This window comes from Lotus japonicus, chromosome 2 (genome assembly GCF_012489685.1).
Source record: "Lotus japonicus ecotype B-129 chromosome 2, LjGifu_v1.2".
Classification (NCBI taxonomy): Eukaryota; Viridiplantae; Streptophyta; class Magnoliopsida; order Fabales; family Fabaceae; genus Lotus; species Lotus japonicus.
Genome location: NC_080042.1, coordinates 5,764,719 through 5,789,287, shown reverse-complemented (window position 1 = coordinate 5,789,287; position 24,569 = coordinate 5,764,719). Strand labels below are relative to the sequence as shown.

At 42.0% G+C, this 24,569-nt stretch overlaps 1 protein-coding gene across 1 annotated transcript; it reads left to right on the top strand.

The window, feature by feature from the left end:
- Positions 1-2,936: 2,936 nt before the first annotated feature.
- On the top strand, positions 2,937-22,870 carry LOC130735965 (S-type anion channel SLAH3-like). Its single transcript, XM_057587832.1, has 3 exons — positions 2,937-3,287; positions 3,822-4,099; positions 22,471-22,870. Exons 1-3 carry the CDS (start codon positions 2,937-2,939, stop codon positions 22,868-22,870), a joined length of 1,029 nt encoding a protein of 342 aa, XP_057443815.1.
- The last annotated feature ends 1,699 nt before the right edge of the window (positions 22,871-24,569 follow it).

Below are 24,569 nucleotides of genomic sequence, written 5' to 3'. Positions count from 1 at the left end.
TGTGACCATGTCTTTGGTACTTTTATTGCCGGGTCGATTTAAAGTCGATTGACCGACGTCTCAGGTTTACGTGTAAACAAGCAATATAGTAAAATATTCACACATACATGCATACACACACACATACATATATATATATATATATATTATATTATGTATATATTATATAATATAGTTAGATTGCTAGCGCGTATTTAGCTATTCCGACCCTCTAGGGTTTCACATTTTCTATGAGGTCGTTACCTGGTTGGTGGAATGTTACACTAACAAATGCCTAGAGGTACAAAAGTCTTGTGTATTGTTGGGTTGATCATCTGACTAAGGGAACATCAGTCCCCAGTGCTGGGTGCACAGGCCAATGGATGCTTATAGGCACAAAAGCTCTGCACAGGGTTGGCACGAGCACCGGACTACCGAAATAGTAGTCCCTTAACTCTAGGCGTGTAGGGCAAGTAGAGACTGAGAGGTATAAGATGAGCGCGGTTCATGAAGGTCCTATCGTCGTTTTGGTTCAAAATATTCCAATTGGTTCTGAATTTGAAAAGTCATAGCAAAGGGTGCAATCACCCAGTTTGAATGATGATGCTTCTCAATATGTGTGCCCCTCTGATATGATTGGTGGTATACCGACCCATTGTATGCCATGTATGTGGTCATAAATTTGCAATGATGACAACGTGATAACTTTTATGCAAGTATATCTATTTGTCATGTAGTAATAATTATCAGCGGATTAGGTTTGGACCAGTTGGTCTTCGACCATAGATCTTCAATTTTGTAACTCTCTTCTCCTATATATAGGGCGGGCCTTTGTATTTTTCCTGAAATTTGATTATATTTGAGGTTTGAATTTCATGAGGTAGAGTGTTCCCTCCAAGTTTCTCTCTAAGAGATTTTCCTTGAGAATTGTCAAACACTACAAGAAATTTGCCATATACCAACCGACACTTTTAGTGACAACAATTAAAAGCGTGGGTAGGCATTATATACCAACGGAAAAATTACTAACCGTAGCTATAGATATGATACACCAACAGATGATTGCTACATAGCTATATCTTTTAGTGACGAAACATAAACCATGGGTACAGGCATTATATACCAACAGACAAATTATTAACCGTGGCTATAGGTATGATATACCAACAGATGATTGTTACCAAAGCTATATCTTCTAGTGATGAAACTTAAACCATGGGTATAAACAAGATATACCAACGGACAAATTATTAACCATGGCTATATATCTGATATACCAATAGATGATTGTTACCATAGCTGTAAGTGACGAAACTTAAACAATGGGTATATACATTCTATACCAACAAACAAATTATTAACCATCCATGATTATAAGTATGATATACCCATAATATTAACATAATTTTACCAGACGTTTCTTTACTTTCATCGTTATTTTAATGTATCTTAAAATTTTGATTAATGTTGGAACAAGATGATTTCAGATTGAAATTCCCAAAAAGATAATGTGACTTTAACTATTAAGGGAAGGGAGATTAGATTCATGATTATGTTGAAAATCCAACTGTGAAAGAAGTTTTATACTAGATCAAAACAGAAATATGTAGTATTCATTATACTAGTATGACTTTTAGTCCAATGTGTATTATAGGCAGAGCCAATAATGATATTAGACCCAAACATAGCGATTCTCGTTGCACCGCTAGCCAACGACATGCAACGTACGTGGAACGCATGGGGTAAAACCTTTGTGAACTTGTCAACAAAATCCATTTCGAGTTTTCAACAAAATGAAACGCACGTTCTCACGTACAATGTACGTGCAACGCACGGGGTAAAAACGCTAGTTAAATAAAAAAGATTAAACTGCATTATTAATCCTCCACGTTTATCAATCTAACGCCTAACTTCATTCTTAGCAAAAATATGCACTTAAGGCCAGACCACTAACAAAATTAACTCACTATCAAACTTTTTTTAAAAAGCTTGGAGAAATAATAAGATTTCTGATTTGTTTTTTCTAATTCTGCTAATAAATCTTCATTTTCTCCATATTCTACTCTGAAAATTAATGTGAATTTTTACTAAAATACTCATACAGAAAATTAGAGTGTAGACCAAATGAATCATCAATTTACTTATTTTTCTTAAAACTTTCAAAACCGCTTAGACAATAATTATTTTAGTTATTTATTTAAGCAATAGCGTATTAACGGCTAGTACATGGGGTGCTAGAACCCGTATACATAGAGAATCATAAAAAAAGAAAGATAGAACTAATTGCGAAGATTAATAGGAGTCCTACAAGGCACCATAACTTGTTATAGAGTCACACACTTCAGGAGAAAACAATTGTCAAGCTGCAACTACGACAGCAGAGGGTTCTTCATAATCCAAAGGAATAGGTGGCACTGAAGGCATCACACGGTATGCGGGCACAACCGGCGGCTGTTGCACCACAACCGGCGGTAGCTCTACCTTTTTTGGATCCACTAGCACCAACTCTGCTTGCGCTAACACTACAGGTGGCGGTGATGGCGGTGGTGGTGTCCTCGAGAAATACCGGCGTCCAATGAAGCGTGCGATGAAGAGGAACGCACGCTATGTGACCAACGCCAATATCATCAACCCAAAAATCATGACCGGGGTTTTCCAAGGTGCTGATGGTGGTGGTGGCAAATGGTAGTGAAGTTCTACCTTGGGCTGATACTCTTCCCCTCCGACTTGTCCGGGTTCCCGAATGTGTGTGGTGTATTGGCGGGAGGTCGTGTTTGAGGGATAACTTGGATGGGAACAGAGGAGCTCATTATCATGAGTTGAGATGACAAAAGAGATGATGATATTGGAATGGTTATAAAATGGCAATAGAAAGGAAAACATAGAAATTTGAGAGAGAAAAAGATTTAGTGAACTTGTCACCCCGCAACAAAAAAGTGTATTTTAGCGGTAAAACTATGGTTCCAATTCCCTCTACTGAACCAGGAACTGCAGGTTTTCTGCCTCCACACTCATCAAAGTGTTACTCTCAACCAATGCCAAAAGGTTCTGCACACCCAGAGGGAGCTACTAATAATAGTGCCAAAATTTCCAACTATCCTAGCATCAAAATGTTCAGGGATAAGAGGTTTGATTCTTTCAAAACGTGGTCTGGGACATTAGAGAGACTGTTAACAATGCTACGCGGAAAGACGCCTGAAGATTCTACAGAAGATGGCACCAGCTCGAAGAGGAGCAATATTGATAGGCCTTTACCAGTTGACCGGTATTTTGATGCTTTGGAAGGTCCAGAGTTAGAAACTCTTAGGGTATGTGATTACCTTCTACCAACTAAAATTCAATTATAAGCATCCATTTATAGAAGATCATATATATTCTGCATATAAATAGTATCACACAACATTCTCAGTGTTAATTGAAACTAATATGCAATTGTATATTAATGACCTTTTTTGGTTTTAATCTTGCGGTATATATATTCAATAATCTAGAGTAAGGAGTAAGCTGTCCCAATATCTTTTACATACACAATAGAATCCTTGAACCAAAACATTATTTAAGTTGAACCAAAATTATTCCTACACAGTATGGAACCATGTTTGAAAATTCTTATAGAATTGATTATGAATCCATAATCAACTACGTGAAGAAAGCTTCTATAAGTAGCTTATGGTCTAAGAATTGATTCTCGGATAAGAGATGTTGATCCAAATATGTTATGAATCAATAATCTATAGGTAGACATGTTTTATTTGCATCAAACTCAACAACATCTTATTTTACTTATTAATGATTGAAAGTTGTAACATATTTTGACATGTTTTGTTTTTCTCATCTAACAGTCTACAGAAGAGATTATGCTTCCAGATGACAGTAGATGGCCATTTCTTCTCCGGTTTCAAGTTTCATCTTTTGGTATCTTCCTTGGAGCTAGCAGCCCAACCATTCTCTGGAAAACTTTAGCCACATGCCCTTCCAATGAGTTCCTCCACATAAGCCTCAAACTGAACCTAATCTTGTGGATCATCTCAGTTGCTTTTATCGCAACCGTTTTCTCCATCTACACTCTTAAAATTATTCTCTACTTCGAGGCGGTTCGTCGCGAGTACTACCACCCAATCTGTGTGTTGAGCCAAGATCATTAACGCTACGATCCTCGACACCGGTGTCAGGAAGATGGTTTCTCGACAGAAGGGACCATGGTGAGGCTTGAGACTCGTCAGGTAACATCCCCCAAAGTCAAGGAAGTAAGGGAAAATTCGACAAACTCAGCGAAGGAAGCAGTTACCGAGTGATGGGCAATTATCAGCACATGCGTGTACCCACGATGCCACGAATGACAACGGTTACCCACGACTCAAGACCTCCCACGTTGCAATTAAAATAACGTGCTCAGAACCTCCGGTTGAACGTGGGGTAAGGCGCCAAAATTCAAACCCACGAAGCCCTCGTGCACTGAAGAACAACCGCCAAGAACGTGGGGGAAGAAAGAAGCACTATAAGTACGAGAAGAATCATCAGGAAAAGGGTTCCAACTCAACTCTAAAAACTTCACTAAAAAGCTATAACGTCCGCATCAATGAGACTCAAGGAGCAAGACGTGATGATGGAGGAGTACGTTGCAGAACCAGTTGTTTAGTTTTCTTGCATTTAAGCTTGTCAATCATCAGTCCTATTGTTTAGTTTCTTGTCGAAATCTACGTTTCTTGTTGTTTTCATTTCGCTTTGTTACCCTTTTGATCTTCATGTAATTGATCCGTGTTTAATGAAATCCGGTTTCTTTTGAATTGTTCATTGTTGTCGAAAACCATCAACTCACACACAACACTTTGGCAAAATGTTTTCTCAAAAGGACCCCGAATCTAAACTTCCTTTAGTCGAACTAAGAGGATATTTGTTTACCAAAAACCACCGTAAACAAATTGGCACACCCAGTGGGACCGTTTTTGTGAAAACTAAGTTTTACAGAAGCGTTTGGTGTGTTTGGTTTATTGCATGCTATTTGGTATTTGTTACTTGCTTTGATTGTGATTTACGTTTTATATGCACCTGAGAAGTGGTAAGACTGTAAGTATGGCAAGCAATCGAGGAAGAACCTCCCCCCAAGGGTCTAACGTGGGCAATCAGAGCAGCCCCGGGGGAAGTAGCGGTAACAATAATGAAGAAGTATCTACTGGGATGGGGCCTGGCACCACCATGCCAACCCAGAATGTGGTGATTTCTGCAGTTGCAGAAATGCCCGTGTCTACATCAGTGCAGGCACAGATTGTCCCAACGGTGACAAGGGGAGTGGTAAACATGCCACCAACCTCATTTATGCAGAATGTTTCTTTGCCCGTAAGAGACATGCCTTTTGGTATGCCCGCATCTATGATGCAGGGCGTACAAGGCACTTATTCGACATTCTCCGAGAGTGTTCCCCCATTTAGTATACCCCCTTTTGGGGCAAATGGGACAATGTTGAACTTAGGGAGTCGAGTTAGTCCTCCTGGCCTTACCCCTGGGCCCAATTCGCAAATTTATTTGTCCACAGGTATGAACTTTGGTTCACTTCAGGCCATTAGGCAGCAAGTGGATGATAGCAACCATGAAATGGTTAACATGCTATCTCGACAGATAGGTGATATCATTAACCCCGTGCTCCAAAATAATAATGCCAATAATCAGCATTTAGCACATCAGATGGATCGTTTGGCGACAGCCCTGGGGGCACCAGTCGAAATCCAACCAGCACCAGGGATTAATCAAATCTCATTGCCTAACCATGTCCCCGCTCCTGTGCGCTATCAAGCGCCACAACACCAAGACCTGGGGGAAAACCCTTGGTTAGGAGGAAACGAGGGAGTGCAACCACCATTGCAAAATGTGTATATGGTGAACAGGGATGAGCACGCTGACGGTGTGCTGGAAAGAATTCGACACCAGAACGCTGGGGGGCAACAAAATGTTGCTGCAGTAGTGGAACAATTGTTGAACCAACATAGTTTCAACGTAAGTTTCGCGAATAGACCCCATTTTGTGTCGGCCTTTACAGAAGAAGTTCTCGAATCTGAGCTTCCTCGAGGTTGGAAGGTCCCCAAGTTCACCAAGTTCCCTGGGGACTCAGGAGAGTTTACTGTAGAGCACATAGCCAGGTACCAGATTGAAGCAGGGGACTTAGCCATCAATGAAAATTTAAAAATGAAGTACTTCCCAAGTTCTTTAACTAAGAATGCGTTCACCTGGTTCACCACCCTCGCCCCAAGGTCAGTCCATACATGAGCCCAATTGGAAAGAATTTTCCACGAACAATTCTTTAGGGGAGAGTGCAAGGTGAGTTTAAAGGACTTGGCTAGTGTCAAAAGAAAGACAGCAGAGTCCATTGATGATTACTTAAACAGGTTTAGGATGCTTAAATCTCGATGTTTCACTCATGTCCCTGAACATGAACTAGTTGTCTTAGCCGCTGGCGGTCTAGAGTATTCTATTAGAAAGAAAATCGATACTCAGTATATTTGAGATATGTCCCTACTCGCAGACAGAGTGAGACACATCGAATTACTAAAGGCCGAAAAATCTGAAGAAAAGGCCAAGACCACTAAGTGGCCAAAGAAGGAAAAAGTAGCGTACATAGACGCTGACCCAATGTGTCAAAATCCGTGTGTTTATCGAGAAGTCCCTGCAAACATTGACATAAATGATGTCAATCTGGCTGAGCTCCAGCCAGGCGATCCTTACGTTTGTAAAGCATTGAAACCAAATGAAAACAAACTTGGGGGAGAAAGCCCCAAGGATACCACTCCTGCTGTGAAAACTTATACTTTTGATGTGACCAAATGTGATGCAATTTATGATATACTTGTGTTCGATGGTTTGCTTGTGGTCCCTGAAGACCAAAAGCTTCCTTCTCCTGAACAAAGGAAAGGGAAGAAATATTGTAAGTATCATAACTTTTTTGGTCATTGGACCTCACAGTGTGTTCGTTTCAGGGATCTTGTGCAGGGGGCATTGGATTCAGGGAGACTCAAGTATGATGAGAAAGCTAAAGGCCAAATGAAGATTGATTCTGATCCGTTGCAGGTGGCTGAGACCAACTATGTGGAACCTTTCTATATTGGCATGGTCGACATTTCTGAAAAACTAGATCTGGGCCTGACACTCGGGGAAGCGAAGGAGGAAAACACTGCTGTCGAGGAACCAGAGGTAGAGAAAGAGGTGAGCTTAGATGAAGTTTACCCCAAGGCCGGAGAAACTCTTGTTGAATTTCTATCCTGGAGCAAAGATGGCGAGAAAGAAGTCATGCTGTGCCCTCGATGCAGCGCCGTCTTCGACAAGTCTGCAGCCAAAGCCTACCAAGATTCTGAAATGAAAAAACATTATCAGAAGAAAGTGCCTGTGTCTAGAAGGCTGAAATATCCCCACGAGGAGTGGGTTGAGAGAGGCCAGGAACTTGATGGCCATAAAGGCCAGAAGTTAAGAGGTAAGGACAAGACTTACGTCCCTGATGCTGGGTTACCAAAAAACCAATGGTTCAGGCCAGCACCTCCAAGGCCAAAACAACACCAAAAGTGGCAGAAAATCGACTTGGGCCAGGGATCTTCTTACATCAACAATTCCCGCGTGTCGCGAAGCTACTCCTATGGCTCCGGGAACTACTATGCTCCTGAACAAATGACCAGAACTCAGTTTAGACGTTTCCTGAGGAAAAGGAAAGCTGAAAGGGAAAGGGGTGGTAAGTTCCGTTCACTATGGGACATAAAGCCAGAAGACAATCCTAACAAGGAACCTAGCGTGGCGTCAATTATCAATCAGCTGAACCACGTCATCAAACAGGGAACAACTGTGCCACCAAACCCGGCCAAGGAAAAGGGAAAAGATGTTGCTGAAGATGAGGATGAAGACATGCTTGAAGATTTCGATGACAGTGATGGAGAAGACCTCAACATCATTTGCATAGTGTCTATCTTACCTGCAGAATTCGATAGAATCTCAGAGGTTACAGAAAGAGAAGAAGACTACTATGTCGAAGAAGAGCCAGATGATAATCCTTTGTGTTACTATGTGATGCAAAAAGGGTCTATCGAGGTTGAGAGAGCTATTTTCCAGAGGCCAACAGAACAGATGAAGAGTCATTTGAAGCCACTATTCGTTTGGGCTAAAGTCGAAGAGAAAGGGGTTAATAAAGTCCTTGTCGACAGAGGAGCTGCAATCAATCTGATGCCTAGGTTTATTGTAACACCCCGATTTCGGTGGCGTCACTTTAGTAACTCAAAATAAAATAAAGCCGAAAAGCAGGTATTTTTTTTCGTTTTGTTTAAATAAAAAGACTTGTCGAAATAAAGACTCAACCCAATCGCGATTAACAGCGATTAATATACAATACAAGCACAACCCTCGCTGCAACTAAAAACATCGTCACGAGTGACCTCCAGTGACGGAAAGGTAGTGCCCGTGGGCAATTATGTACAAACTAAAACAAAAGGTCAAGTATTCTGAATACAGTCCTCCAACGAAAGTAAGTCGGCCCAAAACGGCCTCAAAAGACTTCCTACGTCCGACAAACTCCCTGTGATCCTCATGGAAGGGAATCACACGAAAAGCTAATAGTCGGGGACCTGCCCTGCCCCAAAATAAGGAATGACAATCAGAGCTATGACTCTAACAACCAACTCAAAGACTCTAACCACCCATATCCCACACTACTTTCATCGACCCTTCCTCGATCAGGCCTGAAGTCCGGGTCCTCGTCGAAAGCTTCAGTAATAGTCATTACGCTCCTGGTCCTCCTCGAGTGACGAGTCATCACGAATCGGCTGACGGACGCCTGGCAGCAGGCCGACCGCCCAAACACAAACATACAAACAAAGCCAAGGCGCTAGGGTCAACTTACAGAATACAATAGATATACAACCAACATGCGATAAAGGGGGTATATATATGTTGTATATATACATATAAGTTATGTGTTGCCTACCCTAAGGTATATACATGACATGTTATCAAATCTCTTACACAATTCAATCATCAAAACACATAACGATGTTTATCAACATCAAATCATCAAGTCTCAACAATTATAGTTAGAGTGCATGATATGTCATACAACGGTAATCATAATAAGATGCATGGTGTGCCAATGCAGAATATGCTGACACAAACCCGAATAACGTCACTCTGCTTGGCGACGGGACAAACCAATGGCATTGCCACTTAAAGGCTGGGCACCTCGAGACGGTCGTAACACTGGCCTCGTGTTTAACCATTTCTGCTCGGGCGTCGCTTATCACCTTTGTCTATAGTCAAGACGATCCAACTCTACATGGTTCGACCATTTCTGCTTGCTATGTCGGACATCAACAGGCACGATACAACTCTACATGGATGATCGTTACCTCCTGTTGTGCCAGGTATAGTCAGGACCGATTCAACTCTACACGGCTGATCGTTGCTTCCTGCTATACCGAAGTACTCCACTTGGCACTTCATCGCGTGTATGCATGGGTGCAATATGGTTAGCTAAATAACGATTCGTCCTCACAGGTAAAATTGGTTCATTGACCAAAGGCTTCTACAACGAGAACCCTAGGCTATAGTCAAGTCGGTTGTGACCCTACGGGTTTAACCATTCTGCTTGCTACGCCAGACATCAACAGGCACGATACAACTCTACACGGCTGACCGTCACTACCTGTTGTGCCAAGTGTACTCTACTAGGTACCTTACTAACGCCCAGACCCTTGGCTAAAGCCCGTCTTCAAATTCTTTTCCATAAAAATGAGTTCCCTTAAAACAATATTTCTTTTATTAGGTAAAGTGTTCCATCGTGAGTTAATCCATTATGTCGTTAATTCCAAAGTTCAGTTTTCTTTTCCAACACCTTTCAAAATAAAGTTCCCAAAGCTAGGATCACCGACCCATTCCCGTTTTCCAACTCACTTTCATTCCTAAGTCTTTTCCGTTGAATCATCGTCATTAATTAAAAACATTATATTCTTAATAAATATATTATGGATTTATTTACATAAAACAGATTATGATTATTTTCAGTCCAAAACTCTATAAGTTCAAAGTTTCCATCAAACCCAAACAACTCCCCGAGAAAACACTAGATCCCCTAGAACAATGAAGGTTCGAACCTTGGTCCGACCTAACAAACGTTCCCAAAACAAACCCGTCCTTGTCATGACGAAGGTAAGTGTATTCTACACTCCAAAAGTGGCATCAAAATGCACGAATATAGTCAGCACAATTTAATCATAAACGCAAATACATCAAGCTCTATCGAGCGATGAATCAATATGGCAGTGCTGTAAACATAACCTTGTCATATCCACTAGAAAGAGATAAGACAGAAACCAGTAAACGGCCGAAGCCTCTCAGAAAACGGAGACACACGTCTCATATAAGTTCACCCGGCCGAAGCCTCCAGAAAACATTTTCCAATTCAAAGCGATAAACAATATCCAAGCAATATTCAATATCAAGCAATACTCAAGTCGAAGTTATCGACGCCTACAATACAAATAGCTAGTAAGTAAGTTGCCCTAACCTCGAGTTGTTCTAGTCTCGTGGTGCAGGTCTCGCTCACAAGCTTGCTCAGTCAATCCCAAGGTTTCCACAATTGAACCTTTGAGCAAACAAAGCAATAATGAATCAACACAAGTCGATACAGTCGAAACAATCCTAACTAATGGTCGACAAAGCTCGAGAAGCTTCAGAGTACAACATTTAGGCACGAATGGAAGGGCTTCCCCCGAATGGATGAGTTTTGACTCGATTCAAGTTTTGTAAAACACTTTATTCGCTAAAACGTGCATAACTCGAGCTACAGAACTCGGAATGACACAAAACCAGCGCCAAAATTTCGACAATTGAAAGAGCTACGCAATGGCTCAGGTCATAGAGACTCAAAAATTATTTTTGGACACGGTACCCAAGCAAATAGGTTTCGGCCACTATGGAAAATAGGGTTTTCGAACTTTTTCTTCGATCTAAATCAATTCCTAGGTATTCTTAGGCGATATCTAGGCCAGGGAAACTCTCAGAAAAATTATCGGGTCGAAAACTGTCGCAGGGGTATTTTGGTCAATATTTTTAGCTCGGAAACTCAAAATCAGAATTTCGAAAAACAAATTAGATGGGGTCGATCCTAACGACATTTATAACAACTAATCCTACTAAAGCTAAGCTCAGTCGAGAGTTTTTGATCCAAAAAGCGGAACCTCAGCATAAAAATGGGTTTTTGAGCAGAATTGAAACTCGGCGGCAATTCGGCGAGATTCAACAGAAAACAACCGGATATTCATGCTCTAGAGCACGTAGGCAATAAGTTTAGACACTGAAATCAAGTTATTTGGACAGTTTTACAAAAAGCTCCAAACTTTGAGCTCAGAAAAACATAGAAAAAGTCGACAGATCTGACGATCAGAAGTGAGGGATAGTAACTATACCTCGATGTCTTCGATTAACAACGAACGGAACGACGATCGGTCAAGAATTGGAAAAAAAACACTTTTCCTCCTTTCCTCCAAGAGCTCTCGGCCGTGTGTGTGTTTTGGGATTTTTTTGTTTTTTTTTTCATTTTTCATACTATATATAGGAAATGGAAAATGCGGAAAAATGAAAATTTCGCAATTCCGATTTTTCCTACTGATTCCAACGTATTTTAGACACGATATTCTTCCCGCTGAATCTTCTAATTCTTCAAAGAAATATCAGTATGATTTTTGGTTTTCGAGGCTTGTTTTTAATGCTTACCGGCATTAAAAATGCACTTTATGCACTTTATGATATTGACCTCGGATGCAGAAACTTCCTTCTGAAGAAAGATTTGGAACGTCGATTAGCGTGGGCGTGCGTGGATGAAATCTTTATTTGAAGCTCCGAATAGAAAAAGTCTTCATCGTCCGTCGATTTTAGGGTTTTTGAACTATCAGGGATTCCGTTTCGGCAAACTTCCGAGAATTGGAATTTGACGTTCGTACATTCCAGGGATTCGCATCGAAATACTTGTTTATAGACGAATAAGAGAAATTCTAACATTTCTCTGAAGATTTTTGGAATTAGTTTCCATCGCGTCCTAAAGTGTAAATTAGCTATTTACTAGTGTCTTTGACCTAGGCTTAGGCGAATATTAATCGTGCTATAACTCTTATCGGTTTTGATACAATCCTTGAACTTTTCCTGAACCTTCTCCTTCATAAATTTATTTCATCCAATAAACTCTTGTTCAGGTTTCCCTTCACGATACATCGAACTTATTCGTTAATAAGGAATTCACTAATTTATTTTAAGCTTAAAATCTTGGGTCTCACATTTATGCTCAAGAAGTTGGGCAAAACTGAAGCAGATCTAATCCCCCATGATATGGTACTTTCTGATTATGAAGGAAAGACGGGTTCTTCCTTGGGGGCAATCATGCTGAACATAACCGTAGGAACGGTGGCCCGCTCCACATTGTTCATTGTGGTACCTTCAAAGGCCAATTACAATTTGCTGCTGGGAAGAGAATGGATCCATGGCGTGGGGGCAGTGCCCTCAACTTTGCATCAACGCATATCCATTTGGAAGTCAGATGGGGTTGTCGAAAACGTGCAAGCAGATCAAAGCTACTATTTAGCAGAGACAGGCTACGTCGGCAAGAAGAATTTCGAGAAGAGCTTAGCCACAATTGCTCCTTTAGACACAGTGGCCAATCAATATTTCAATCCATACTAAGAGTATTCAGTGACATTGGATCCCATCCGGGGACTAAACCTTAATGAAGCTTGAAAACATGATGCCATGAGCGGATGGCACAGCGATGAAGAAAAGGATGCCTACTGAGTGGCAAAACAATTGTAAAGATGATTAATTCGAGCATAGCTCGAATTTCGGCTTATGCAGCCGAAAATAGAATAAGAACGGCCTTAGAGGCCGCGAGAATGGCCAAAGAAATGGGTATTGATGAAGTTACTGATGTCTCAATTCTGCCCGTCGAAACGACACTTCAGAATGAGGCAACAACAAGAAAGGATAACACGCGCTTGGAAGAAGACGAGCAAAGCATCGAAGAATTTGAAGATCTCCGCAACTTGAGGTTAGATTGCATCTATGATGATAGCCCATTGGGTTTCGAGAAAATGGAAGCACAGGATCCTTTGGAAGAAGTAGACTTGGGTGATGGCTCAGAGAAGAGGCCAACATACATCAGCGCCCTTATTGACCCAGAGTTAAAGGATAGGATGGTTAAATTACTCAAAGAATTCAAAGACTGTTTCGCTTGGGATTATGATGAAATGCCAGGACTTAGTCGAGAACTGGTGGAATTGCAGTTACCCATCAAGAAAGACAAGAAACCAGTCAAGCAATTACCCATGAGGTTCCATCCAGATGTGTTGGTAAAAATCAAGGAAGAAATCGAAAGGCTCCTTAAGTGCAAATTCATTAGAACAGCTCGATATGTGGATTGGCTAGCCAACGTGGTCTCGGTGATCAAGAAGAATGGAAAGATGAGAGTTTGCATTGACTTTCGAGATCTTAATGCTGCCACCCCAAAGGATGAATATCACATGCCCATTGCTGAGATGATGGTGGATTCAGCGGCTGGTCACGAATACTTAAGCTTGTTGGATGGTTATTCAGGCTACAACCAGATCTTCATAGCAGAAGAGGATGTGTCGAAGACAGCTTTTCGATGTCCTGGTGTCTTGGGGACATATGAGTGGGTGGTCATGCCATTTGGGTTGAAAAACGCTAGCGCGACCTACCAAAGGGTAATGAATACCATTTTTCATGATTTTATTGAAACTTTCATGCAGGTTTACATTGATTATATTGTGGTAAAGTCCCCATCGAGGGATGACCATTTATTGCACCTGAAAAAATCCTTTGAGAGGATGAGAAAATATGGCTTGAAAATGAACCCCCTTAAATGTGCCTTTGGTGTCATTGCAGGTGATTTTTTGGGTTTTGTGGTGCATAAAAAGGGCATCGAGATCAACAAAAACAAAGCAAAAGTCATTCTCGACACAAATCCACCAACCAGCAAGAAGAAACTGCAATCGCTACTGGGGAAGATTAACTTCCTAAGGAGATTCATTACCAACCTCAGCGAGAAGACCAAGTCATTTTCTTCACTTCTTCGACTTAAGAAGGAAGACGTGTTCTGCTGGGAAGCAGAACACCAAAAGGCATTTGATGAACTCAAAGAGTACCTGTCCAACCCACCAGTAATGGCACCACCCATAGGAGGGAGGCCAATGAAGCTGTATATCTCTGCCACAGATGAATCCATTGGAAGCATGCTGGCTCAAGAAGATGAAGGTGGCAATGAAAGGGTCGTATTTTACTTAAGTAGGGTGTTGAATGGCGCAGAAACTCGATACACCATGATCGAGAAATTATGCTTATGCTTGTACTTCTCTTGTGTAAAGCTGAAATATTACATAAAGCCAATTGATGTAATGGTTTTTTCTCATTATGATATAATAAAGCACATGTTATCCAAACCTATCTTGCACAGTCGAATTGGTAAATGGGCTTTGGCCCTAACCGAATATTCACTAACTTATGCCCCATTAAAAGCAATTAAGGGGCAAGCAGTTGCTGATTTCTTAGCGGATCATACTTTGCCTAAAGAAATCGTAACTTACGTGGGCATACAGCCTTGGAAGTTATATTTCGATGGTTCCAGCCATAAAAATGGAACCGGAATCGGGATGTTCATAATGTCCCCGCAAGGCATCCCCACTAAATTCAAATTTTGGATCAAGGATAATTGCTCAAACAATGAAGTTGAGTATGAAGCGTTGATATCAGGCCTCGAGATCTTGCTAGCTATGGGGGCAAAGAACGTTGTCGTAAAAGGAGATTCTGAGTTGGTGATAAAGCAACTCACCAAGGAATACAAGTGTGTTAGCGAAAATCTAGTCAAATATTATGTAAAAGCGAATAATTTGTTGGCTAAATTCGACGATGTTGGAATAGGTCACGTCCCTAGAATAGATAACCAAGAAGCCAATGAACTGGCGCAAATTGCATCAGGATACATGGTTGATAGGTCTAGACTGATAGAACTAATTGAAGTCAAAGAAAAACTAAATCTCTCTGATCTCGACATCGTAGTCATCAACAATATGGCACCTAATGATTGGAGAAAGCCAATTGTCGATTATTTGCAAAACCCTGTGGGTACCACTGATAGAAAAATCAAGTATAGGGCTATGAATTATGTCATCATGGGAAACGAGCTATTCAAGAAAAACGTCGACGGAACACTACTGAAGTGTTTAAGCGAAGATGAAGCATTCGTAGCAACCTCGGCTGTCCATGATGGATTATGTGGTTCCCATCAGGCAGGAATCAAGATGAAGTGGATCCTATTTCGACAAGGGATGTATTTGCCTACTATCATGAAGGATTGCATGGAGTATTCAAAAGGATGCCAAGATTGCCAGAAACATGCAGGGATACAACATGTGCCAGCAAGTGAACTGCATTCAATCATCAAACCATGGCCATTCAGGGGGTGGGCTTTAGACCTAATCGGTGAGATTAACCCATCTTCTTCTAGGCAGCATAGGTATATAATAGTGGCCATAGACTACTTTACCAAGTGGGTAGAAGCAATTCCCCTACAAAACGTTACCCAAGACACGGTGATCGATTTCATTCAGAATCACATAGTATACCGTTTCGGGTTACTTGAGTCACTCACTACAGACCAAGGCACAGTATTTGTAGGTCAAAAAGTGGCATCATTCGCGGAATCTTGGGGTATAAAGCTTCTAACCTCGACTCCTTATTATGCTCAGGCGAATGGCCAGGTAGAAGCGGCCAACAAAACACTAATCTCCTTAATTAAGAAACATGTTGGCCGAAAACCTAAGAACTGACATCAAACTTTGGGCCAAGTGCTTTGGGTTTACAGGAATTCACCTAAGGAAGCTACCGGGGCAACACCATTTCGACTAGCGTATGGCCAAGAAGCTGTGCTGCCAGCAGAAGTGTATTTGCAGTCCTGTAGAATCCAAAGGCAAGAGGAAATTCCAAGCGAAGACTATTGGAATATGATGCTTGATGAGTTAGTCAATCTCGACGAAGAAAGATTATTGGCATTGGATACCCTAACCAGGCAAAAGAACCGCATTGCTAGAGCTTACAATAAAAAGGTTAGAGTTAAATCTTTTATGCCCGGCGATTACGTGTGGAAGGTTATTTTGCCAGTTGATAAAAAAGACAAACGTTATGGAAAATGAGCTCCAAACTAGGAAGGCCCTTTCAAAATCGAGGCAGTGCTTTCCGGTAACGCTTATTCGATTAAAGAGTTAGGGGGGTAGAACTCGACAGTTAACAATAAACGGCAAGTACTTAAAAGCGTATATGCCAACGTTGCATGAAATAAAAATCGAGTAAAGAAAATGAGAAAGATATTGCCAAAATTGAGTGTTTTATTAATTAGAGTAAAACATTACATATATGGCAAAAAACTCTAAAAGGGAGAGTTGGCCCTATAACTGTTGTATCTAACCCTCAGAGGCTCTAAACGCCTCAGTACATCTTCTTGCTAGGCTTTCAGTCACGATTTCTCTTGTCGAAGATCTAGTTCCTCGCGAGGAGTAGTGGAAATCTTGTTAGCCAAGATTTTCAGAGCTCCCACACTCCCCTCAGGACCTACTTGACTCAAAGCAGCCCTCATCTCGTCAAACTCCTCCATCTTCTCATTAATTTGGTGTTCAGCAAAGAACACTCGAGCGGCGAATTCCCGGTGTTCTTCATACAGGGGCACTGCTTCATTCAAGAGTTCCAGGAACTCCAGGAGAGGAGTTTTCACGGAAGAAATGATATTCCGCTGCAGAAGTTGGTTGATGAGCCCAGTAAGCTCTTCAGCCAAGGAGAGAGAGGAATGTAGCTCCCAAAACAAATCCTGATCAAAGGCCAAGCTCCGGATTTGATTAAGAAGACGACTGGCCATAGTTAAAGGAGTTTTTGAAAACGGGAAGGAAACTCTGGAGAAGTTACTGAAAAGAAGTAATGAGGACTTTGAAGAAGTTACTGAAGAAAAGTAACAAAAAACGCTCTATTTATAGTATAACAAAGGATTACATTAATTAATGGCGATCAGTTGCCAACTCTTCACCTTATGGTTACAGGCCACGTAGGTTGCCACTACCATCGTAAATAACTTTGGTCTTTAATGGATAGGTTACCACTACCATCGTAAATAACTTTGGCCTTTAATGGACAAAGACTTTCACTGAATCAAGAAAACGTGGTAAAAGACCGCAATAAATTGTCCTATTTCCTAGAAATCAAGCGACGACTACATAAATAGTGCGATGGAATTTGAACGGTGCAACAATAGTAAGTAGCCGTCAGAAAATGAAGCATAAATGCGTGGTGGAAGCTGAAAAGACTTGGCAGATTAAAGGTCAAATTATATGGCCCAAAAGACAAGTGCCAAAAACATTGTCGAAATAAGTACATGAAATTTGGCATCGAAAGCCATGATCAAAACAATATCATCATTACAAACCGGCAAATGAAAAGAGGAATCCTAGAGATGAGATTTGAAAGAATCCAAGCGGTCAGCAAAAGTGGCAATTTTGGCTTCGAGATCCCTCTTGACAGCCTGATCAACCTCCAAGTCCTTGATAACCTCCTTCGTCGAGACTATCAGAGCCTAGGATTCCTTAGTGAGCGCATCTAGTTGAGTCTTCACAGCAGGGCCTTCCTCGACTAAATCAGCCCGTTTCTTCTCCAATTTGGTAATCTCTCGACGCAGCTCCTCAAGTTTAGTGTTGACATCAGATATGTCATCTGCAATTAAAACCTTCATGGTAGTGAATTTCTTGAAGTCCTCTTTCATCGCCGCAATCTGAGCTTTGCCAGAAGAGACTTTAGCTTCCTTGAGGCTAACAGCTTGGCCCACGTCCTTGGCTTGATGAAAAGTGGCTAAGGCATCCATCAAAAAGGATTGAAGGTTGGCCAAAGCAGCAGTCTGGCGAGAATCAAGCTTTTGACCAAGCAGGAAGACGAGCAATTCCTTAGCAGTATGACCCATTTGAGAATCAGCTCGAATCTGGTCGAGGAATCCACTGTCGAAGACAATAGCCTTCAGCCGACCCAGGCCCTCCTCAATTTGCTGGAGATTGGCAATTCCACTGGATTGAGCAGTCTCAGCAGTAACATCAGCTTGACGAGGCGGAGAATCCCATTCCAAAGTGCCATCGAGAAAGCCATCCAAAGCCGCTAGTGGGTCTTCTTCAAATAAGGTGTCAAGCTTCTCGCTAGACACACAAGATGAAGAGCCGCCCTTGGCTTGAGGCGAAAGTTGCACAATAGCAGTCGTCGACTTTGGAGGAGGCATGAGGCTAGCATCCTTGTCAGGAAGAGTTTCTGTTTCATGAATAGGAGAAGTTGCACCTTGAGTTTCCTACGGGAGAAAATCAGAAAAGTCAGCCTAGGCCTCTTTAGTGGCCCCTTTGGTAAAATAGGATGCACATCCAAGGAGCCACCAGAACGTGGAAAAGTTATGGGAATGAATGATTACCTGGCGAGTAGACCCTTTGGAAGGACTTGAGTTGGTGGAGCTCTTGGAATGGTGAGGAGACTTGTGACCAGATTTGCTCCTAGTCTTCCTCCTCCCCTCAGATGTCGAAGTCTTTCTAACTGAAGACGCAGCCTTAGGAGGCTTCTCGACGCCCCCAATTTTGGATTTTGCAAGGTTGGGAGCTGGAGAATTTTCACGGGATGGAGGATTGGAAGTGGAATGCTCATGGACATCAGCCTGAGAAAAAGGGCAAAACTCGATCTGCTTAAGGAATCACAAACTAAAATGGCGCAAAGTATTCTTGAAAATAAGAAACATACCTGAATAGCGGCGTCGCCACCACCTCCCTTGCCATCGATTTCAGGCTGAGCATCAGACACCAATGTAGAAGCCTTGCTTGTTGTGGAAGCACCAGCCCCCTTGGCCTTCTTCTAGCTAACTGAAGCAGTAGGCTTAGCTTTCCTTTTTCGACCCTGCAGAAGAAAATATTAGTCAATATTCCAAAGAAGTTAAAAGGAAAAGGAAAAGCCGAAAGGAAAATACTTTGAGTTTGTCAGCAAGGCTGACATTATCGTCCTCATCATCATCATCCTCAATCTCGACCGGCTTGTCCTTAGAGGAGTGGGCCACCGGGGAAATAACTTGAGGAGTCGTTTGGGTAATGACTTCAGCTGCAAATGGAAAGAGAAATTAAGAGGTAAAACAGCAAATTCAAGGCCAAGTCGAAATATTACCTTGACCAATACGCATGTTCAGCGATATGTGCTTGAAGATTTCGACGGGCACATGATACAGAAAGTTCCATAAGTGGTACTTAGTCCAAGTCACTCGCTTTCGAGGAAGGAGAGCTTGATTGGCTAACACATTTATATTTACATGGTCAACCCATTTGGGCGAGACCGGTGGAAAAGCCAATGCAAACCTACTCGTGGGCAAAGATGGGAACCTAAAGCCAGTTTTTCGAATAACAAAAGATAGACCTTCCTCACCAGGAGGAATAACTAACTTGGATTTTTTAGTTTTAGATTCCCATTTTTGCCTTAATACTTGAGCTGCTTTCGCAACTGTATCTCGAAGGCGAAGAGTTGGATAATATACCACACCAAAGAACTCTTGAAAGGATCGGATTTCTGCCAGGTGCATACCTTTGGTCTTCTTGAGGTCCTGCTTCTGCAAAAGAAAAGCATATGTCATGCATTGAAGACAATCTACGAGGGGCTTCGAAATCTTGGCCCAATACTCAGACCACCAGGTTTTGAAAGCATTAGTGGCATAGTACGAAGGAGCATAGTTGAAAGGGCTCAGGTTGAGAAGCTTCTTGTTATAGAAGTGAACCGTCGTGTCAAAAGTAGAAGCCTTCTTGATGGTCCCAGGGTATAAGACAAGACTCTTGTCAAACAGGGTGTTGGGCAAAGCCTGGCTAAGCCTGAATTGTCGAGATAGCAATTGAGGGTTATAGCCACACAAAGTGTAGTCGTTACTAGCAAAGCCTACAGTCAAAACCCTAGGCGAAAGGATGGTCCTCCAGAGAGTAACGTGGTGTTCCTTGGGTGACGTGGGGTCACATGTGTTAGGGTAAGAGTTCTTCAGCCAGAAAGGGCCACGGCTAGCTTTACTATAAGGAGAAAAACTAGATCGATAATACTTCAGCTCAAGAAACATGGTAAAATATCTCCTGAAGTCAGCTTCAAAACTCGACGAGTCATAGGCCGGGGTCAAAGTTTCGAGCCTATAAGCATCAATCCTAGTGCTAAAACCAGTCGGAGGATTGTCTCGCACCGGCAAGAGACATTCGAAAACTGCATTCAACCAAAGTTGAAATAACCACAGAGGTCCAGCCGCATTCAAAGAAATGGTCTTGGTGCTCCGAACGTCCTCGACAGCTTCATTCAGCATTTGATAGAGGTTGCCGAGAACAAGCCTGGCCATAGCGAGTTGTCGACCCTCGTGGATCAGGTTGGCTAAAGGCAAAAGCTTAGCGGGTATGCGCAAGGACTTGGTACAGAAAACATAAGCTGAAAGCCAATACAACAGGAACGCAACATGTTCAGCGTCGGACACTTCGCCATTCTCGACATAATGGTCTTTAATAAACCGGCCAAATGAGATGTTATCAGTAGGAATCGAGATGGGCTTAGCAGCTGCAGGCACGGAGTGATAATCATCACCAATAGGTCATAATCCAGTGATGGCAGCAACATCCAGGAGGGTTGGGGTAATCATGCCAAAGAGGACATGAAGGCAATTAGTAGACCTCTCCCAAAAGTAAAGCGCACTCAACAACATGGCAGGGTTATACGAGATTTGGGATCTCGACAGCTGAATCAAGTCGAGAATCCCAACATCTTTCCAGTGTTGCCTCTTGTGGTCCTCAACCCTATCTAACCATTTGAGGTAGGCTTTGTCGTTAGAAGAGGGGTTAGGAGGAGCTGAACGAAAGGCTCGTTTCGGGTCATTGAGAAATGGCATGCGAAAAGAAAGTTGGAAAGCCAAAATAAGCTCTTCTCCTCTAACACTAGGGTGAAACGATTCATGTTCCTCAGGAAGACTATTAGGCCTATCATGCTTCACTACTTTCAAAGGACCCAAAATGGCGCGTAAAGTACCATTAACAGAGAAAGAAATGAGTACCTGGGATTTCCAGATAGCTCTCTTCTCCGCTTCGTTGGGGGGTTCTTGGATTGCCACGCATTTGGATTCATCTAGCTTAAGCTCGGTGGCCAACGGAATGGTCTGCTCAGGTTAGAAGCCATTGAAGAAAATGATAGGTGTTCTGAGGAAAACGGAGGAAGACGAAGTAAGAACTCTGGAGAAGAAAGTTGAAAGCTTTGTGAAGAAAGTAAAGCTTGAAGAGGAACGTTAATGGGGTATTTATAAGCAGAAATGCAAACGGAACTAAGGCCGCATTATGCCTCAGTTTATAAAATTTGGAGTCCAAGTGAGTATTTTATTAATTAAATCATGTCATTGCCCAACTTTTTGGCATAAACGAAATCATGGCCCTAAAAAGGCTATAACTGTCAGCTAGTGGAAAGTCATCAGACGTTATGACTGCTGATTGGACCTAAGGATCGAACGGTCAAGGGTACAAAGCATTTGAATTGTTGAGATTGAACGGACGCGATAAAAAATGCTTGGTGTCTTCAAGCTAAAGCAGTCGACAACCAACATTTTTGGGGGGCAACTGTTGAGCCAAAATCATTAACGCTACGATCCTCGACACCGGTGTCAGGAAGATGGTTTCTCGACAGAAGGGACCATGGTGAGGCTTGAGACTCGTCAGGTAACATCCCCCAAAGTCAAGGAAGTAAGGGAAAATTCGACAAACTCAGCGAAGGAAGCAGTTACCGAGTGATGGGCAATTATCAGCACGTGCGTGTACCCACGATGCCACGAATGACAACGGTTACCCACGACTCAAGACCGCCCACGTTGCAATTAAAATCACGTGCTCAGAACCTCCGGTTGAACGTAGGGTAAGGCGCCAAAATTCAAACCCACGAAGCCCTCGTGCACTGAAGAACAACCGCCAAGAACGTGGGGGAAGAAAGAAGCACTATAAGTACGAGAAGAATCATCAGGAAAAGGGTTCCAACTCAACTCTAAAAACTTCACTAAAAAGCTCTAACGTCCGCATCAATGAGACTCAAGGAGCAAGACGTGATGATGGAGGAGTACGTTGCAGAACCAGTTGTTTAGTTTTCTTGCATTTAAGCTTGTCAATCATCAGTCCTATTGTTTAGTTTCCTGTCGAAATCTACGTTTCTTGTTGTTTTCATTTCGCTTTGTTACCCTTTTGATCTTCATGTAATTGATCCGTGTTTAATGAAATCCGGTTTCTTTTGAATTGTTCATTGTTGTCGAAAACCATCAACTCACACACAACACTTTGGCAAAATGTTTTCTCAAAAGGACCCCGAATCTAAACTTCCTTTAGTCGAACTAAGAGGATATTTGTTTACCAAAAACCACCGTAAACACTATGTCAACTTCTTCTTCGCTCCCTGGATAGCTCTCTTGTTCTTGGCTATGGGGGTTCCACCATCAGTCACCAAAGTCCTTCACCACTCCCTTTGGTACATTCTAATGACACCAATTTTCTGTCTTAAACTTAAGATCTATGGGCAGTGGATGTCTGGGGGCCAAACGAGGCTTTCAAAGGTGGCCAACCCTTCAAATCATTTATCAATTGTTGGAAACTTTGTGGGGGCTTTATTTGGAGCTTCTATAGGCCTAAAAGAAGGGTCTATCTTCTTCTTTGCTATTGGTTTGGCTCATTACACTTTGTTGTTTGTTACTCTCTACCTTAGAATCATCTTCATGAAAATACTTGGACACACGTCTCCAACCCATTTATCCTCACTACGACTTGAGCTATAATTTACGGAATAAAAATAGTAAACATGGTATTTTTTTTTTGCTACATAAAACATGATATATTTAATAATCCCCCATAAATAAATTTTATATTTGTTATGCACTTGAATAATATAATTTTTTTCTCGGTCAACCAAATCAGTGTCTTTAGAGTGAGTTGCAGCAAGACGCAGGGGCTGAGCCAAGGCCCGGCCTGCTAGCTAGGGCAGGTGCCCAGGCTTCGCAAAAAATATTCTTTGTGATAAAAAATAATTTGTTGGAAAAAAAAACGGAATGGGCTGAAGCCCAGACTCAAGTGACAAAAAGAATAATCAGAGGCCAAATAATAAAAACACAAAAGCTTAGGGACTAAAAGATAAAAACTTGAATCCAGCCCCTTCTCGATCTCAAACAGAAGCTTCTCGACTCTCGAGTCTCAACGTCCATCGCCACTCGCCACCGCCCGCCAGCACCATCACCCAGCGCCGTCTCCGCCCCTGCTCCATCGTGCGTGCCACCGTGACTTCCTCCACGCGCCTCCGGCCTCCCTCCGTTGAGGTAAAATCTGGTTCTATTTTTTAATTTAGGTTTAATCTTGTTTGTTATACTGTCTGTGTTTTCGTAGTCAATTATACGTTCAGTTCTTTCCCCTATCAATTTCGAAAATTTCAATTGCTTCTGTTGGATATTAGGGTTTTGAGATTCAATCCTTTTCCCAATTTTCCATTCTTACAATTCCATTATCCTGTCTGTCTAGATTTTCGTTGTTAATTTTACTGCTTCAATTATTCTGCTCAACGCGTTCACTAATTTTGATTCTTTCCCAAATTTTGTCATTTAGGGTTATGTTTTAGTTTGATATTATTAGGGTTTGTGATTTGATTTGTCCGGTGACTACATCCCTGTCGAGGTGAAGGGTTCTGATTCCATTGACACCATCAAAGCTAAGATCGAAGAGAAGGAAGGCATCCCAGCTCATATGCAAAGGATTATCTTTGACATCCACGACGTCCCCAAGGAGACCTTGTCACTGAGAACCCTCAACCTTGACGACACCATTGACACCATTGATAATGTGAAGGCCAAGACGACCACCAACAGTCAAGTGAAGAAAGCCGGAGGAGAAGAAGAAAGCACAGAGATAGAGCCAAACAAACTTGCTGATGATGCTGATGATGATGATGCTGATGATGATTCTGATTTTGATGATTCTGATGCACGTACTGAATGTAGTATTTGTGGATGTCGCTGTGGATGTGGTAGTTTTCTTAACCCTAATAGGGTCTGTCTCGATCACTATGAACAATTAGATCATACTCTTACGTATCTGGAAGGCAGTGACGATCCCAATGACAAGTTATTGTATCTAAAGCGTAAGGCTCAGTACGATGATTTGATTTTTGATCTTTCGTAAGGCTGGGAAGCAGTTGGAGGATGGCAGACTTTGGCAGATTACAATATCTAGAAGGAGTCAACCCTGCATCTTGTCCTGCGCCTTTGTGGTGGTTTCTCAAGTGTCAAAGCGCTTTCCTCTTCTGTGTCAGTTCCCTTTGTGCCGGTTTCCTTTTGTTTCTTTTATCCCAAATCCAGTCTTTGACTTGTAGTTTGCAGCCCCTGTATAGTGGCTGTAACTATGTTCTAATGTTTGTGAACCTGCTTTAATGATTTCATTCCCTTATGTTGAACTTTTAATAGAGTAATGTCATGCTTGTGTTTCATCTAA